General features: G+C 48.4%; 1 protein-coding gene across 1 annotated transcript; it reads right to left on the bottom strand.

The window, feature by feature from the left end:
* Window positions 1-4,791: 4,791 nt before the first annotated feature.
* On the bottom strand, window positions 4,792-13,024 carry SLC27A3 (solute carrier family 27 member 3). Its single transcript, XM_081340270.1, has 10 exons — window positions 12,300-13,024; window positions 10,924-11,133; window positions 10,304-10,462; window positions 9,868-9,992; window positions 8,876-9,070; window positions 8,494-8,584; window positions 7,383-7,581; window positions 6,944-7,041; window positions 6,567-6,697; window positions 4,792-6,439 (listed from the first exon to the last, which is right to left on the bottom strand). Exons 1-10 carry the CDS (start codon window positions 12,775-12,777, stop codon window positions 6,263-6,265), a joined length of 1,863 nt encoding a protein of 620 aa, XP_081196396.1. The 5' UTR covers window positions 12,778-13,024; the 3' UTR covers window positions 4,792-6,262.
* Between the last annotated feature and the right edge of the window lie 4,653 nt (window positions 13,025-17,677).

Here is a 17,677-nt window from a genome sequence, read left to right as displayed (position 1 = left end):
AGAGAAAGAGCAGGAAAATAAAATGGTGTCTCGATTTCGTTTCGGCTACCTACGTCTGCCCCCCCCCCCGAGGATCCCTTGCTGATAAAATGGTTTCCCCTTTAAAGAGCAGACTTGGGGGGTGAAAAAAACAACCCCTGGAAGAGCTCTGCTGAGGAAACATGCCTACAGAGAAAGAAAACGAGGGAAGGAACAAAGGAAGGAAGGAAAAAGATGGAAGGAATGTAGAAGGGGAAGGGGAGGAAGGAAAGAGCGCAAAGGAAAGCAGCATAGGAGAGGGATGGAGAGGAAAGGGAGGGACAAGGAAGGAAGGATGTAATAGGGAGGGAAAGAAAGGAGAGAAGCAAGGAGGGAGGGAAGGAATGGAGGGAGGGAAGCAATGAAGGAGGGAAAGGGGAGGGAAGGAAGAGGAGAGGAGAGGAAAGCAGCGGAAGGAAGGAGGGAGGGATGGACAAGGAAGGAAGGAGGGGGAGACAAGGACAGGGGAGAAAGTGAAGGAAAGAGGAGATGGGGAGAGAGAGAGAGAGGATAGGGAAGGAAGGAAGAAATCCTTCCACGGTTCCCTTGGAAGCCACCTTGGGTCAACCATGCTGGATCTTAAAAACTCCCAACTCAGGGCTATGGACCATCCAAACTCCTCATGAGAATTCAACCAACACTCCTTGGTGTTGACTCCGGCCCGGCCCTTGAACCCCTCTCCGTGCTTCCCTACGTGTCGGGAAGCACCTGCTATTTGAGGAAAACAAAGATCAAACTCATTTCAGCTTGGGGTGGGGTGGGGTGGGGTGGATGGGAGGAGAAACCCTAATTTTGCCAAAAGACATCCCCTCCGCTAACCAAAAAAGCACGCGAAGCGTTCGTCGCCACTTTTATCAAGCCTTACTAAGACCCCGCTTGGAATCTCACATCCAGTTTTGGCTGGCCACGACATATGAAAAAAGAAGTTGAGATCAACTTGGGGGCTAAAACAGCGTGCAAAGTTGGTCTAATGGTTTTCACGCTTGCCCGGGTTAATCCTCGCGTGAAACTCTTCGCGCATCGCCGAGCAGGCACAGCCTCTGATCTCAAGTTTGAACCTTTTTGACAAGCCGAGTTCTCCTCCTAGTAGACAATCACTTCAATATGAGCCAGCAGTGTGCTGCAGCTGCCAAAAAAGCCAACACAGTGCTAGGCTGCATTAACAGAGGGATAGAATCAAGATCAAGTGAAGTACTAATACCACTTTACAATGCTTTGGTAAGGCCACACCTGGAATACTGCATCCAGTTTTGGTCACCACAATGTAAAAATGATGTCGAGACTCTAGAAAGGGTACAGAGAAGAGCAACAAAGATGATTGGGGGACTGGAGGCTAAAACATATAAGGAACGGTTGCTGGAATTGGGTGTGTGTAGTTTAATGAAGAGAAGGGTGAGGGGTGACATGATAGCAGTGTTCCAATATCTCAGGGGCTGCCCCAAAGAAGAGGCAGTCAAGCTATTCTCCAAAGCACCTGAAGGCAGGACAAGAAGCAACGGATGGAAACTAGTCAAGGAGAGAAGCAACCTAGAACTAAGGAGTAATTTCCTGACAGTTAGAACAACTAACCAGTGGAACAACCTGCCTCCAGAGGTGGTGAATGCTCCAACACTGGAGGTTTTTAAGAAGAGACTGGACAGCCATTTGCCTGAAATGGTATAGGGTTTCCTGCCTGAGCAGGGGGTTGGACTAGATGACCTCCAAGGTCCCTTCCAACTTTATATTATTATTATTATTATTATTATTATTATTATTATTATTATTATTATTATTATTATTATTATTATTATTATTATTATTATTATTATTATTATTATTATTATTTATTATTATTATTATTATTATTATTATTATTATTATTATTATTATTATTATTATTATTATTATTATTATTATTATTATTATTATGCCTGGTTTCTCTCTCTCTCTCTCTCTCTCTTTTTTTTTTTTTTGCAAACCGGCTTTTCCCAGAAACTTTTCCGAGGGTGGATTATGGAGCCGATAAAAGACTTTGCCAAGGAAACAAATCTTGGTCTTCGGAGTTGCAGAAGAGAAATTGGGGGGCCGGGCGGGGGAGCATTTTTTATATTCTCGCTTAAGCAGGCTTGTTTTAAAAGTGTTAGGATTGAAAAGATGGTTTGGGGGGGGTTGGGTGTCTCTCTTGGATTGTGTGAACGTATCGGCAACTTCCTTTGATCCAATGAAGATCGATCTAAGGCTATTTATAAAGAGCTTTGTTCTGACCAGATCAAATTCTGGTTGAATTCCCATTTCAAAGAAAGTGTAAGAATTGTAGCTGGGGATTTTAATATCCTCAGATTTTATCATCCCCTTTATTTTAATTATTCTTTTCAATTTAAAAGTTTCTGCCTATTCCTTCGTTTCTAGGAATTAAAACTGGATGAGAAGACCAAGTTTGCTTCCAACTCTATTATTCTGCTGTTCTGTTCTGTTCTTCTGTTTTCTTCTGCTATTCTGTTTTATTCTTTTATTCTGCTTTTTATTCTTTTTCATTCTGTTATTCTCTTTTATTCTTTTATTCTGCTATTCTGCTCTTCTATTAAATAACACTCAGACAAGAAACATAGGTGAATTCTGAATTCCTTCTCCTTCGTCAATTTTTGCTAATGTTAAAAAAGTATATATAGGAGTTTCCAGATCACTCAGGAAAACTAAACCACGGTTTAGCAAACCTTGACTAATTTTACAAACCACGAGGATGAACTTGATTCCTTGAATCCTCTCCAAAACAGGATTGTAAATGGACAACTGCCCGTGCACAACCGGCTAACTTAATGTTGTCATTTCGGTCAAATAACCACATTAAAAACTCCCCATTTGTGGGTGGCTACACACTGACAAAAATACACAAACACAACATTGTCTGGCTACCTACTGAAACAAACACTGAACAAGTTGTGCATATTTTTATTTTATTTTTTTCACTTCTGAGATCATTCTGAATAGCCTGGCTGAAAATGCAAAATGATCAGCCAAACTTTGGTCTCAGTAAGAAGACACTCCTCATTTTTGACACGAAGATGCTGGATTTGTTTGAACGCCAGTTCTTGAAAAACGTCTAAAAAAGCGAGGTTTTCTGCCCAAGATCCCAGCCCAAGTGGGAAATTAGCTCTGAAAACTTCTATTTTTTTCCCCTCTCGTTTTGCTCGATTTCGTTTCTTTTGCTCAATTGCCTCTTTGGAAACCCCGGTTAGCACATCCCATCCCTTTGCAAAGCCATTAAAAACCGCAATTAATTGCACAATAACCCTGAATTAAACGTCTGGGTTGGTCTGCCTTCGACCTTCAGGTTGGGCCCAAAATTTCATGCTAGATGTTGACGCGATAATCACCGTAATAATGATGGATATACTTACCCCACTTTTGCAGAAAGAGCCCTAGCACCATCCAGCATCTCCACGGCAGCATCGCCTGCCAACGGCTGGCGATTCTGTTCCCCAAAAGCAATCCAAAACCCGGCTCAACCTGCAAAGTTTCTCTCTGGTGAATAATCCCTAAAGAAAGAGCGGGGGTCCCTGGCTCTTTGCCAGCAGCACCCCCCACACACACCCACACACCCTGCTCGGTTGCGCTAATTCCCCAATAAAATGAAAATATGAAGCCTTCGGCCTCAACTTTGTTGTCCCAACCTGTGTGCCTCCCTTTCCTTGGTGGACCCTCACCCCAAATTTTGAGACCCTCCTCAATCCAGCCTGGGGAAGCTAAATTGGCCAGCTTAAAAATCCCATTGTTCACCCTTTGTGACCACCGGTCTCATTGATATAATCGGAGCTGGGTGCGAGGAGGAGGAGGAGGAGGGGGGGGGAACTGGCTCTGTGAGGGGGGGGCAGAGCTACCCAATTGCCTTTGGCTTCAGAGCCCCTCCCTCTTTTCTCTCCCACCCCTCTCTCCCTCTCCCTCCCTTTTCCAACTTCCCAAGGCTGGGTAATTCAGCGGCATCCTTCGCACCCGTCACCTTGCCCTGCCTGTGCCAGGCCAAGGAGAACTCACCTGGGCGTTATTTGTGGGTGGGTGGGCTCTATCCAGTTAACTGAATTAAAAGTCCTGGATTGGGGGGGGGCTGTTTGAGTGGGCGGGCAAGGTGCCCCCCCCTTTTTTTCCGCCTTCCTTGGTCCATTCATGGTGTCACTTACACAAGCCGATGACCCTATTCTCTAGGCACAATGGGGCACCCCCCACAACCTCTCTTTGTAGCCGGGGGGGGGGAAGGGGAGGCAGCTAGGAAGACAATGCCCAAAGGGGGAGGGGGAAGGAGACCCCATTTCCTTTTACCGGCACCCCAACATTGCAAAAAGGGGGCTCAAGAGAGGTAGATATAAGAGTGAAACGCAAGCAAGGCAGCTCCTGATTTTTATTAAGCTAGCAACCGAGTTTTAGGCCGGTTTGAAAGTTGCAGAAACCGTCCAAATTCGCACCCGTTTTTTGGGATGCCGCTTCCTTCAAGATCTTCTATTCCCCCAACCCTCCCTTTGGCCCTGCAACGTAGGGCAGTTTTGAGCTCACAACCGCCCTCCGAGGTAGGCCACCCCGAGGAGAGGAAAATGGCCTCGGGCTGTCGTGGAATGTTGCAGCCGCCTCGTTTCGAATTAGGCTGCCTTATCGATCTATAATCAATTAATTGATTAACCTGGGTGTCAGAGCAGACTCTATTGCTGGGTGGGAGAGGGGGGGGTCCTTCTCCAATCTTTGCTTTTTTTTTAAAAAAAGGCATTTTGCAGAATGGTTATTCTGTTAAGAAAAATAAACATGAAATACAGTATAAAATAATATAATAGATAAACGGATAACATAATAAAAATGGGACGCATGTTGTTTCTGTCACATTGCTTCTACATTGTCTTGCAATTATTTATTTATTTTTTAAAAAAGATGCATTGGGCAGAATCTCTGTTCTGTAAAATCAGACAAAATGTAAAATATAAAATAAAAATGATCAAGTAGTAAAATGTGGTGCATATTACTTCCGCATTCCCTTGGATTCTTTTTTTTTTTAAAAAGAGGTATTCAGCAGAACGGCTGTTGCATAAACACTGAAATAAAATGAAACCTTAAAACACGATGTGATATATGATAAAAGACTGCTCTATTCTCTGACACCTGTATAAGGCGAAAGAATGGAATAAACGGAATTTCCCAAGCAGATTAATTTGACCCTTTGATAGTAAATGCACTTAGGTGAATAAGTGAACATTTAGAAACTGTGTTACTGCAACTCCCATAATTCCCTAGCCAACATCGATGGACTTCAACTCCCATAATCCCCCAGCCAGCCCTTTCTCAAGGACAAAAGCCAGCCTCTCAAGTCTTTTTATTCCATCAAAATGCCCCCAAATAAAATAACACAACCCCCCCCACCAAGTTTGAAACAAAACATTATGGCTGGTTTAAAAGATCTGAGTCCGCCCCCCCCCCCAAGGCACTTGGAATCAAAACCGATTCAGCCCATCCGAGCTGTCACGGTGAGCAGCTCTGGATAGATTTATCTGGTCTGACCAGCAAAATTGAAAAAAAACAAAAAAACCCCAACAAAAACTGGCCTTGTGAGGTAGGCCATTGATAGCTTTGCTGGTGTGCGGAGGAAAAACGGGGGCTCTTTTAGAATCCAAGGTGCAAAAAAAACAACACTTTGAACTTCCCAAACAGGAATTTGGGTAAATTGAGAGGGTTACAAACGTTCCTAGCTTCAGGGACGCCCCCCCCCCCCAAAATGGTGATTTTTCAGCCTCCGGAGAGAGAAAAGGCTGACTTGTAGATTTTAAAGACCTCGTAAAAAAAAACCAAAATTGGGAAAATTGGAGAATCCAGCCCCAAACTGTAAGGGCCAGCGGAAGGTGGGTGAAAAATGGTTGCATTACAAGGAAGACACTTCACCGAGGTTGCGTGAAAATGGAGGCAGAGGAAGACAGAGAGTCCTCAGCTTACGACCGATCGCTCGGCATCCCAAGTGACGATGTAAGCATCCCCCAAAAGCTCCAGTTTCAAAGTTATGACGACCGTCCTTAAATGCACTTGCAGCCTCCTGATCGCCATTTATGACCTTTTGTATATATATTTGATTTTCTATAGCTGCCCATCTCAGCCAACGCCGTAAATTCCCAGCTCTGTTACGGCCGTACGTTGAGGACTATATGTAATGCACCCCCACCCACCACCACCACCCCCCAGCCAGGATTGTCCAGTGCAACAGAGTCCAGCTTTTACCCCGGGATGGAGAGCAGCTCCATTACAGGCGTAGCTCTCCCGCGGCGATCTTCTTCCAGACGTCCGGCGTGAGAGGCACGTAGGTCCTCGCGGCAACGTCCAGCACGAACAGGGGGTCCGAGATCCGGGTGGGGTCAAAGCCTTCCTCCACCAGGCGGAACCGTTTCTGCTTGAAGGTCTCCGTCATCTCCAGCTTCTCCTGAGCAGAAGGAAAATCAGGCCATCATCGTGAACGGGCGGCGCACATCTGGGCCTCCAGACCCCGCCCTGGCCTCCCTCGCAGGGCTGTTGTGAGCTCAGAAGGCAAAATCAAGCTGGAGGCTTACCTGGATTCGCAGGAAGCGAGGCCAGGCGTACGGAGGAAGCAGCTCGGACACCTGCTTGTAGACCTGGGGGCCATTGAAGTCGGCCTCCGGCCGCAGCACCAAGGTGGCCATCCCTGCCCGGCCGTCGTGTCCTGGAAGAGAACGCAGATGGTCCTCAACTTGCGACAATTCGTTTAGCGACCGTTTGAAGTCACAACAGCACCGAAAAAAAGCGACTTAGGATCGTTTTCCACACTTAATGACCAAGGAAACCAGTAATTCGATGAAATGCACCTTTGTGAAATAAACGTTCCACTTTCCACAAAGGATGCAAAATAACAGAATTGGAAGGGACCTTAGAGGTCTTCTAGTCCAGTCCTGATTTTCCTAACGCTTACCTGGGACGGTCACACCGTAAACCGTGACTTCCCGCAAAGCATCCAGCTTGCTCAAAGTCTCCCCGACTTCTGTGGCGGCCACATTTTCGCCTTTCCAACTATGGTGGGGGGAAACGGTGGGTAGTCAGAGAAGATATCTTTGGGGACTATTTTTTATTTTTTTTTAAAAAAAATTGGAAATTCCCGGGAAAGTTTTCTTTAGGGAAGGGCGCCCTCGTGTGACCAAGGGGGAATATGATGCAAGGCAGGAATTGTGAAAAAATAATAAATAAATAAATCAGATTAAGCCGAGGAGTATCTTGCCCTTAACGCAAGCTTCTCGGAAGCGTTGGTGTGCCTTTTGCCTGAACTGAGTAAGTGGTTCAAGCCTTACCAACGGCTGAGCTCAAGGGCAGGATTCGCACTCGGCTCAGGTGCGGAAAAAAAGAAGAAACCTTACCGGTAGGTGTCTCCAGTACGGTCCCAAAAGCTGACGAACCCTTCGGCGTCTTGCACCATCAAGTCCCCCGAGTTGAAATAAACGTCCCCGTCGGTAAAGACGCCGCGCAGCATCTTCGCCTCGGTCAGTTCGCGCCCGCCGGCGTATCCGAGGAAGGGGTTACGCAAGGTGATGGGGGAGACCAGGAGGCCCGGTTCCCCTGCGGGAAGGAAAACAACAGCCCAGAGAGTCCTCGGATTAGGACCTTCCTTCCTTTTTCTTTCTCTTTCTTCCTTTTTTTCCTTCCTTTTTTCCTGTTTTTTCCTTTTCTCTCCTTCCTTTTCTCTCCTTCTTTTTTCATTTCCTTCTTTTTCTCTTCCTTTCCTTCCTTTCTCTTTCTCTCTCTCCTTCCTTCCTCTTTCCTTCCTTTTTCTATTTCCTTCCTTTTTCCTCTTTCTCTTTCCTTCCTTCCTTCCTTACTTCCTTCCTCCCATCTGTCAGAAATTGTTTAGGGGGTTGGGCTAGATGGCCTACAAGGTGTCTTCCAACTCTCCAAAATTCTAATTCTAATTAATTCTTATTCTAATTCTAGTATTCTAATTTCTAATTATTTATTATTACATTTATTAGATGCCCATCTTTGTCACAGGGTCACTCTGGGTGGCCTTGCAATGTTAAACAAATGGTTTAGCAACTGTTCCAAAGTTACGACATCGCTGAAAAAGTGACTTACGGCCGGTCCTCAGCTTAACAACCGTCACAGCATTCCTCATAATCATGAGATCAAAATTCAGAAACTTAACAACCGTTAAGTGTGTCTTTGATGGTTGCAGTGATCTGGTGGGGGGGGGTTGATGGGATCACCAATTTACGGCCACCCAACCGGCTTCTGACAAGACAATCAGGGAAGCCGGATTCATTTAACGACTGCACGATTCAATGAACCTCTGCAGTGATTCATTTAGCGACTGCAGCTAAACGAGGTGATAAAATTGGAATTCTGCTCCCGATGGCAGTCAGTAAGTCAAGGACAGCTTGTAACTCGCTGGAAAACATCAACCAGGAACGCAGGCGGGGCGGAAGGGAAGGGGGGGGCACAAAGATGGCACCCCTAAAAAGCTCCTTTTGTCACCTATATCCACCCGCTGGCACCGCCCGGCCTCGTCTCTAAGTGGAGCGCCTTGGACAGCGTCAAAACGAACCAACTCAAAGGGACTGAAGCACTGCAAAGAGGGGAAAAAAATATCATGGTGCAATCTTTCCTTCTACGAACGCTGCGCAAAAATACTTTAGCTCTTCTGCTTCTTTTATTTTTTATCAAGTACCCCTCCTTTACTACAAGTTTTATTTCTGGGTGGCACGGTCTTCGGTGCCTGATAAAAACAAATAATAAAGGACCGTCCTTTATTTTAGAAAACTGTACTTAACTTCACGCATTTATTGCCTTGCTTTGTCTCTTGAACCTGCCCCGGGAAAGCAAAGCTATAAACTTCCAGGAATGTCGTGATGCCCACCTTATAAATCCAGGAGGCGCGCCCCACAGCCCCCACCCTGCCAGTGTAGTTGAACAGGGTGACATTCCCTTCGGTCATGCCGTACGTTTCCACCACTTTGATGTCTCCGAAACGGCGGAGAAATTCGCGCCAGACGTCCGGACGCATCCCGCTGCCCATGGCCATTCGCAAGGAGTGCTCCCGATCAGCTGGGCTCTGCGGGAAAGGAGGAACACGGTGGCACAACAGGGTCCGGCTTCTTTGCAAGTTGAAATGTGGGTAACAACGGGTTGCGTTGGCCAGCGAAGAGGGAGAGAAGACAGACCTTCGGGGGATGTTTGGGTAACGATTCGGAGCCCGGGAAATTAACCCATTTTGGACATTTGGGGGAGCCCTTTGTGGTCGCCAATGAATGGCAAGAATCGTTCTGGGATTGGACGGTGGGGGATCTGGAGGGGTTTTTGTAAGGGAGATGGGCGATGCGGAGAAGGGAGGTGTCACCCCGCCCAGTGCGGCATGGAAGAAAAAGTTGTTTGCCACAACGGCATTATTTATTAATTAAATTGATACTCTGTTCGTCACGCGATCCAAAGCTGACGACTCTGGGCGGCTTATAATAAAATTGTAAAGATGAAAATATATATACATATATGAGCAATTAACAATTTTGCTTAGCAACCTGGCATGCCACAATGTTAAAGAAGCCCCTTTTGCTTCGTGGTCCTCTTGGCTTGTAAACTTTATTCGGAAATCGAGACAGGAGGTGGGGGGATGAATTCAAGAAGTTACCAAGGCAGAAACCCGGCTGGGGGTTGAGGGAGGGAGGAAAAAGTGAATCAGAGTTGCAATAAAAGAAGGAAGGAAGGAAGGAAGGAAGGAAGGAAGGAAGGAAGGAAGGAAGGAAGGAAGGAAGGAAGGAAGGAAGGAATGGGAAAATGGCAGAAATCCCAGCAGTAATATCAGCATTGGCCACCAGAGGGAGACATACAGATCCGCCTTTTTCCCACACTTACCTGTGGCTGGTTGACCAGGTACCGGCAAAGCTCTCCGATGTATTGGAAGACGGTCACCCCATGAGCCCGACAGTCCGGCCAAAACTGGCTGGCTGAGAACTTTTTCTTCAGCACACAGGTGGCACCTGTCGAGAAATGTGAACCCTTTTCCCAAGAAAGCTAAGCAAGGTTTCTAGTCCTCATGACTTTAGAAAGTCCTCTTTTCGTTCTTCCCCAGGGAGATTCACCTCCTTAAACCGCACTTTTGACTACGACAAAATGGTATCGGAGATGAAAAGCGAATCCCTTGGCTGGGAAGCAGGAACAGTTAAGTAGAGCCTCCAAAGCCAAGAGCAATCTACCCCGAATTCTAGAGGGGAGAAGGAGCACGGGACGGAAGGCGTTTCTCTGCCTTGCCTGACGGGTGAAAGAGCCAGCAAAGCTCCTACACACCTACCGAGGCCAAACGTGCCGAGGATGCCCAAAAGGCTGCCGGACATGTGATGCAAGGGCAGGGTCAGGTAAATGACGTCCGAGCTGCAGGCCCCCACCAGCTTGTAAAATCCTAAGCAGAGGATGGTCTTCAAGTGGCTGACCCGGGCAGCCTTGGGGAGGCCTGAAGAGGAAGGGAAGGAAGGAAGGAAGGAAGGAAGGAAGGAAGGAAGGAAGGAAGGAAGGAAGGAAGGAAGGAAGGAAGGAAGGAAGGAAAGAAGGAAGGAAGGAAGGAAGGAAGGAAGGAAGGAAGGAAGGAAGGAAGGAAGGAAGGAAGGAAGGAGCGGAAGGGAGGGGGGAGAGTGAAAGAAGGGGGGGAAAGGAAAAAAAAGGAAAGGGAAGGAAAGAAGAGAAAAAGAAACATATTATGTTTTTGATTGCTACACAGTATTTGTGCTATGAATTCCACCCACAACTTTGCCCCAAAGTAGCAAAAGAAACCAAGGCCACAGAGACACAATTGTTGTTTAAAGATGCGATTTGGGGATGCATCAAACTTGCTGCTGCCTTCCTGGAATCCCCCCCCCCACGACTCCTGAAGCCCTCCAGAAACCTCCGCCTGCCCCCTCCACCCTTTCCCCCCACCTGTCGTGCCGGAAGTGAAGATGTACAGGCAGGTGTCCATCAGGTGGCGCGGAGTGGAGAGCTCGTAGGGCAAGGGGTCCTCAGAGGCTTCCTCCAGCAGATCCTGCAGGCTGATCACGCCCGGTGGATAGGGCCCCTTCCCCATCACCCAGACGCCCACGCCCATCTCCTTCAGGCTGGGCAGGATGGGCTCCACGGCTCCGAACAGTTCTGCAAAGAGGCAGGGGGACTGAGTGTGTACATGTGGGGGGAGAGGGGGGGTGTCAAGCTCCTGCGGTGACTTTGAGCCTCTCTCTCTCTCTCTCTCTCTCTTTGCCCCTGAGCCTGGCCTACCTCGCAAGGTCGGTGTGACCAGAGGGGAAGAAATAGTTAGGAGAAGACCCCGGGCCTCCTGACCCAAAGGTGGGACGGATCAGCCCCATCCTCCCCCGCCTCTCCCCCCTCTCCTACGTCAACCCGGGGGTCCCGGGCAGGCCCGACCCCCCCCAGTCCCCATCCTCCCCTCCGCCCCGGGCCGGCTGGGTGCTCACTGTTAGATGTTTTGTGCCAGCCATGGCAGTTCCCCAAAAAGGGAGCAAAGAGGCTTCTTTGCTCCCACTGGTGGGTCAGGGGTCCCCGGCCCCTGCAGCCCCATTGGCAAGAGTTAATTGGTAAGGGAGGGGCCGACCCCCCCCCCATAAAAACCTCTGCTCTGGGTCTGCTCTCTCTCTGCTCTCTTTGTTCTCTCTTCTGCTTGCTTGCTTGCTGATCCATGAGCTCAACCCAGGCATGGATGCCTCCATGCCAGGGAACTAATATAATATAATATAATATAAAGTTGGAAGGGACCTTGGAGGTCACCTAATCCAACCCCCTCCTCAGGCAGGAAACCCTACACCATTTCAGACAAACGGCTGTCCAGTCTCTTCTTAAAAACCTCCAGTGTTGGAGCATTCACCGCCTCTGGAGGGAAGTTGTTCCACTGGTGAATTGTTCTAACTGTCAGGAAGTTTCTCCTTAGTTCCAGGTTGCTTCTCTCCTTGACTAGTTTCCATCCGTTGCTTCTTGTCCTGCCTTGGGGCGCTTTGGAGAAGAGCTTGACTCCCTCTTCTTTGGGGCAGCCCCTGTGGTAGCCCACTCTTTCCATTTGCTTTATCCTTGAATAAAGCTTGGAAGGATCGCATCCCCGCGTGGTGCCCTTTCTACTTGGAAGCCCCTTAACGCGTTTCCCAACCTTAGGAACTTGAAGATGCGTGGACTTCAACTCCCAGAATTCCCCAGCCAGCATAGCTGGCTGGGGAATTCTGGGAGTTGAAGTCCACGCATCTTCAAGTTCCTAAGGTTGGGAAACGCTGCCTTAACGACCCACGGACCTGGTGGGACCCTCTCCCCCTCACCGTGGGTGGCCAGGAGGGCGCGGGCTTTGCAGGCGCGCAGGCAGTGGAGGAGGGCGGCGGGGCGCAGCGCGGGGCCCAGGAAGGCGGTGCGGGCGCCCAGCTTGGCCAGCCCGATCCAGGCCCAGACGAAGAAAGGCTCGTTGCCGGCCAGCAGCGCCGCCGTCCGGCCGGCCAGCCCCGCGCCAAGCAGCGCCTGGCCCAGCCGGTTGCTCTCGCGCTCCGCCCGCCCGTAGCTGAAGCTGCGGCCCTGGCAGCGCAGGAAGGGCCGCCCGCCGCCCGCCGCCGCCCCCGCCAGCCGCCCCCAGCGCTGCGCCACGCTGGCCCGCCCGCCCGGCCCCAGCAGCAGCCGGCCCGCCAGCCCCAGCGCCCGCGCCACGAAGGCCAGGTCGGCCCGCGCCCAGCGCCGCCCCGGCCCCAGCAGCAGCCCCAGCAGCAGCAGAAGCAGAAGCCCAAGCAGCAGAAGCCCCAGCCCCGCCATGGCCGCCCGGCTGGCTGGCTGGGTGGCTGGGTGGCTGGGTGGGCTGCTTGGCAGGGGCAGCCGGCCGCCTCTGCGCGCTTAGCCGCTCCGCTGCCTGCCTGCCTGCCTGCCTTGGTGTCTGCGCGCACGCACGCGCAAAGGGGGCTCGCGTGTCTGTGTGTGTGTGTGTGTGTGTGTAAAAAAAAAAAAAGGAGGGCGGGTGTGTAAAAGGGAGGTGGGGGGTCCCCACGCCCGCCCCTTCATCTGCTGAGCCCGCCAAGTCTTTTCGTGGGAGGCGATTCTGAGCCAGGAGAGAGAGAGAGAGAGAGAGGGAAGAAAAGAGAGGACAAGAGAGGAGGAGAAAGGAATGGAGTGGGACAATGAGAGAGAGAGAGAGAAGAAGAAAGGGAAGAAAAGAGAGGGGGAGAGAAAGAGAGAGAGAGAGAGGAGAAAGGAAGGGAGTGGGACAATGAGAGAGAGAAGAAGAAAGGGAAGAAAAGAGGGAGAGAGAGAGGGGGGGGAGGAGAAAGGAAGGGAGTGGGACAATGAGAGAGAGAGAGAGAAAAAGAAAGGGAAGAAAAGAGAGGGAGAGAGAGAGAGAGAAAGAGGAGAAAGGAAGGGAGTGGGACAATGAGAGAGAGAAGAAGAAAGGGAAGAAAAGAGGGAGAGAGAGAGAGAGAAAGAGGAGAAAGGAAGGGAGTGGGACAATGAGAGAGAGAGAGAAGAAGAAAGGGAAGAAAAGAGAGGGGGAGAGAAAGAGAGAGAGAGAGAGGAGAAAGGAAGGGAGTGGGACAATGAGAGAGAGAAGAAGAAAGGGAAGAAAAGAGGGAGAGAGAGAGAGGGGGGGAGGAGAAAGGAAGGGAGTGGGACAATGAGAGAGAGAAGACAAAAGGGAAGAAAAGAGGGAGAGAGAGAGAGAGAAAGAGGAGAAAGGAAGGGAGTGGGACAATGAGAGAGAGAGAGAAGAAGAAAGGGAAGAAAAGAGAGGGGGAGAGAAAGAGAGAGAGAGAGAGGAGAAAGGAAGGGAGTGGGACAATGAGAGAGAGAAGAAGAAAGGGAAGAAAAGAGGGAGAGAGAGAGAGGGGGGGGAGGAGAAAGGAAGGGAGTGGGACAATGAGAGAGAGAAGAAGAAAGGGAAGAAAAGAGGGAGAGAGAGAGAGAGAAAGAGGAGAAAGGAAGGGAGTGGGACAATGAGAGAGAGAGAGAGAGAGAAGAAGAAAGGGAAGAAAAGAGAGGGGGAGAGAAAGAGAGAGAGAGAGAGGAGAAAGGAAGGGAGTGGGACAATGAGAGAGAGAAGAAGAAAGGGAAGAAAAGAGGGAGAGAGAGAGGGGGGGGAGGAGAAAGGAAGGGAGTGGGACAATGAGAGAGAGAAGAAGAAAGGGAAGAAAAGAGGGAGAGAGAGAGAGAAATAGGAGAAAGGAAGGGAGTGGGACAATGAGAGAGAGAGAGAAGAAGAAAGGGAAGAAAAGAGGGGGAGAGAAAGAGAGAGAGAGAGAGGAGAAAGGAAGGGAGTGGGACAATGAGAGAGAGAAGAAGAAAGGGAAGAAAAGAGGGAGAGAGAGAGAGGGGGGGAGGAGAAAGGAAGGGAGTGGGACAATGAGAGAGAGAAGACGAAAGGGAAGAAAAGAGGGAGAGAGAGAGAGAGAAAGAGGAGAAAGGAAGGGAGTGGGACAATGAGAGAGAGAGAGAAAAAAGGGAAGAAAAGAGAGGGAGAGAAAGAGAGAGAGAGGAGAAAGGAAGGGAGTGGGACAATGAGAGAGAGAGAGAGAGAAAAAGAAAGGGAAGAAAAGAGAGGGAGAGAGAGAGAGAGGAGAAAGGAAGGGAGTGGGACAATGAGAGAGAGAAAAAAAGAAAGGGAAGAAAAGAGGGAGAGAGACAGAGAGACAGAGAGAGGGAATGAGAGAGGGAAGAAAAGAGAGGGCAAGAGAGAGAGGGGGGAGGAGAAAGGAAGGGAGTGGGACAATGAGAGAGAGAGAAGAAAGGGAAGAAAAGAGAGAGAGAGAGAGAGAGAGAGAGGAGAAAGGGAGTGGGACAATGAGAGAGAAAGAAAGACGGGAACTTGGCACCCCGCCAAGAAGACTCCCTCCCTTGGGACTGCCCCCGCGTGTCTCCCCCCCCCAAAAAGACAAAGTGAGGGCCTTGGTGGGTTCCCTCTTGGCAGGAACCTCAAGACTTCGTGTTGACTGCGATTAAACCCCCCCCCATTAACCCATTAAATTCCTGCTTAACCCGGGCCAAAAATTAATTAATCCAGGAATTAATTGTGGTTTCCCTGCTTAAACTTTCCCCTACTTTGCAAACGTGCAGAGCAGCCGCTGCTGGAAGAAATTTCTGGTCTTTTCCCTGGGGGGGGCTCCCTGTCCCCAAATCCTATGAATTGCAGATGTTGAAACACACACACACAAAGACACAAAATGTTGGCAGCAAAACATCCTCCTTTTTTGCCCTCGGGCCACAACATGAGGAGGAGGTGTGCGGGGGGGGGGGGGAAATGAGGCCAGGAATACTGAAAAACAAGAACAAAACAAATAAACTCCAAGAAGAAAAAGTTAAAAAAATAAAATAAAATTTGGGAGAAAAAGAAGCCAGAGGCGGCATCTGGGTTAAAGAAACTTTAAAGGGATGTTGGTTAGCTAAATTGGTGCCCCCCCACACCCTTCGAGGGAAACGGGACTTACATCCTCGCATTAAAAAAGTTACCGGCATCCTTCCCCAGCTTGTTTGCGCGGGGGGGGGGGGGGAATTGGGGAAGGAATTTGGACCCACGCTGGGATTTCTTAAATGCTGCTTTTTGGTCCAGGGAATGTTCCAACAGGACTAAATGTTCTGCGAAAGTTAGCTCAAATTGGTCCCCCCCCCCGTGGGAAATCCGGCAAGGAAAATGTTGATAATTTAGGGGTAGACTGCTTCTGGTGCTAGGGGCTCCATTGATTTCAGTAGTTCTCCAAAGGAAGAAGGCCTGAGGTTGTCTCCCACCTTTGTTGTTTTTATAAATACCTAATATTCCTTCCTCCTGCTGCTTTTCCCCAACAACAGCCCTGTGAGGTGCGTTGGGCTGAGAGGAAGTTACCTGGCCCGGCTTTCCTGGCTAAGGCGAGGTTAGAAGTCACCGTTGCCTTTTCCCTTTTGCCAAACACTGAGACTTCCCTTTCTTTTAAAAGAGGACAGGGACTGTTGCTTTTCCTTCTCAAAACGGACAAGGTTTTTTAAATCCTGACCAACTTCTGCGCTTTGATCGTAGTTTCCAACAGCAGCTCGGGAACCCAGGGTGGGGAAAAAAAACAACAACCAAGAAAATGCTAAATATTACTTTGACAGCCACTTGGCCAATCTGTCCCTTTGCTTTTTCCCTTTTGAAGAGACCAATTAAACTCTACCTGGGAAAGGAGATAGATAGATAGATAGATAGATAGATAGATAGATAGATAGATAGATAGATAGATAGATAGATAGATAGATAGATAGATAGATAGATGGATGGATAGATAGTATGGATGGATAGGTAGGTAGGTAGGTAGGTAGATATAGATGGATGGATGGATGGATGGATGGATAGGTAGGTAGGTAGATATAGATAGATAGATGGATGGATGGATGGATGGATAGATAGTATGGATGGATGGATGGATGGATAGGTAGGTAGGTAGATATAGATAGATAGATAGATAGATAGATAGATAGATAGATAGATAGATAGATAGATGATAGATAGTATGGATGGATAGATAGTATGGATGGATAGGTAGGTAGGTAGGTAGGTAGATATAGATAGATGGATGGATGGATGGATAGGTAGGTAGGTAGATATAGATAGATAGATGGATGGATGGATGGATGGATGGATGGATAGATAGTATGGATGGATGGATAGGTAGGTAGGTAGATATAGATAGATAGATGGATGGATGGATGGATGGATGGATGGATAGATAGTATGGATGGATGGATAGGTAGGTAGGTAGATATAGATAGATAGATGGATGGATGGATGGATGGATGGATGGATAGATAGTATGGATGGATGGATAGGTAGGTAGGTAGGTAGGTAGGTATAGATAGATAGATCGATCGATAGATCGATAGATAGATGATAGATAGATAGATAGATGATAGATAGATAGATAGATAGATAGATAGATAGATAGATAGATAGATAGATAGATAGATAGATAGATAGATAGATAGATAGATAGGATGGATGGATGGACGGATGGATGGACGGATGGACAGATGATAAGAGATGATAGAGATACATATAGAGAGATATAGATATATAGACAGATGAGAGGTATAGAGAGAAAGAGAAAAAAGAAACAGTGAAAGAGCAGAAGAATGAGAGGGAAAGAGACATGGAAAAAAAGTAAAAGAGAGCAAAACGGAGAAAGAGAAAGAAAGAGAGACAAAGAGCAAAAAAGAAAGTGAGGAAAGGAGAGAAAGTGAGAGCAAAAGAGAGAGAAGGAAAAAGTGAAAGGAGTGAAAGACAGGAAGAAAAAAGTCAGAAAGAAAAAGAAAGGGAGAGAGAGAGAACTTAACAAATAACAAAATAAGCCTGATATCACTAAGGAAAACTCAAAAGGATATTTTTTTTTTTAAAAAAAGAAGACGACAGACCATCCCAACCCCAGATTGAGCCTGGGCTGGTCCCCAAACGTGAGACGGAGCAGTGAGTTTTTCCCAACCCCCCCCCCCCCAAATTGCCAATTTTTAGTCTCTCTTTGAAAAAAGGGGGGGGAAAGACAGGAGAGAGACAAGGAGAGGGGGGGTCTTTCTTGATTTGCACATCTGCAAGGCTGGTTTTTCTGAGGCTGTGATGGGGAGGGGGCCACCGTTTGGCTGGATCAGGCGAGCGCCAAGAATAAAATGCCTTTTATTTCAAGCAAACAAGGACAGAGGAAAAAATATCCGGGCCTGGCTTGGCTGG

Source organism: Vipera berus (genome assembly GCF_964194415.1).
Source record: "Vipera berus genome assembly, chromosome: 16".
NCBI classification, from domain to species: Eukaryota; Metazoa; Chordata; class Lepidosauria; order Squamata; family Viperidae; genus Vipera; species Vipera berus.
The sequence above is the reverse complement of the archived record's forward strand: the minus strand, read 5'-3'. Positions and strand labels throughout refer to the sequence as shown.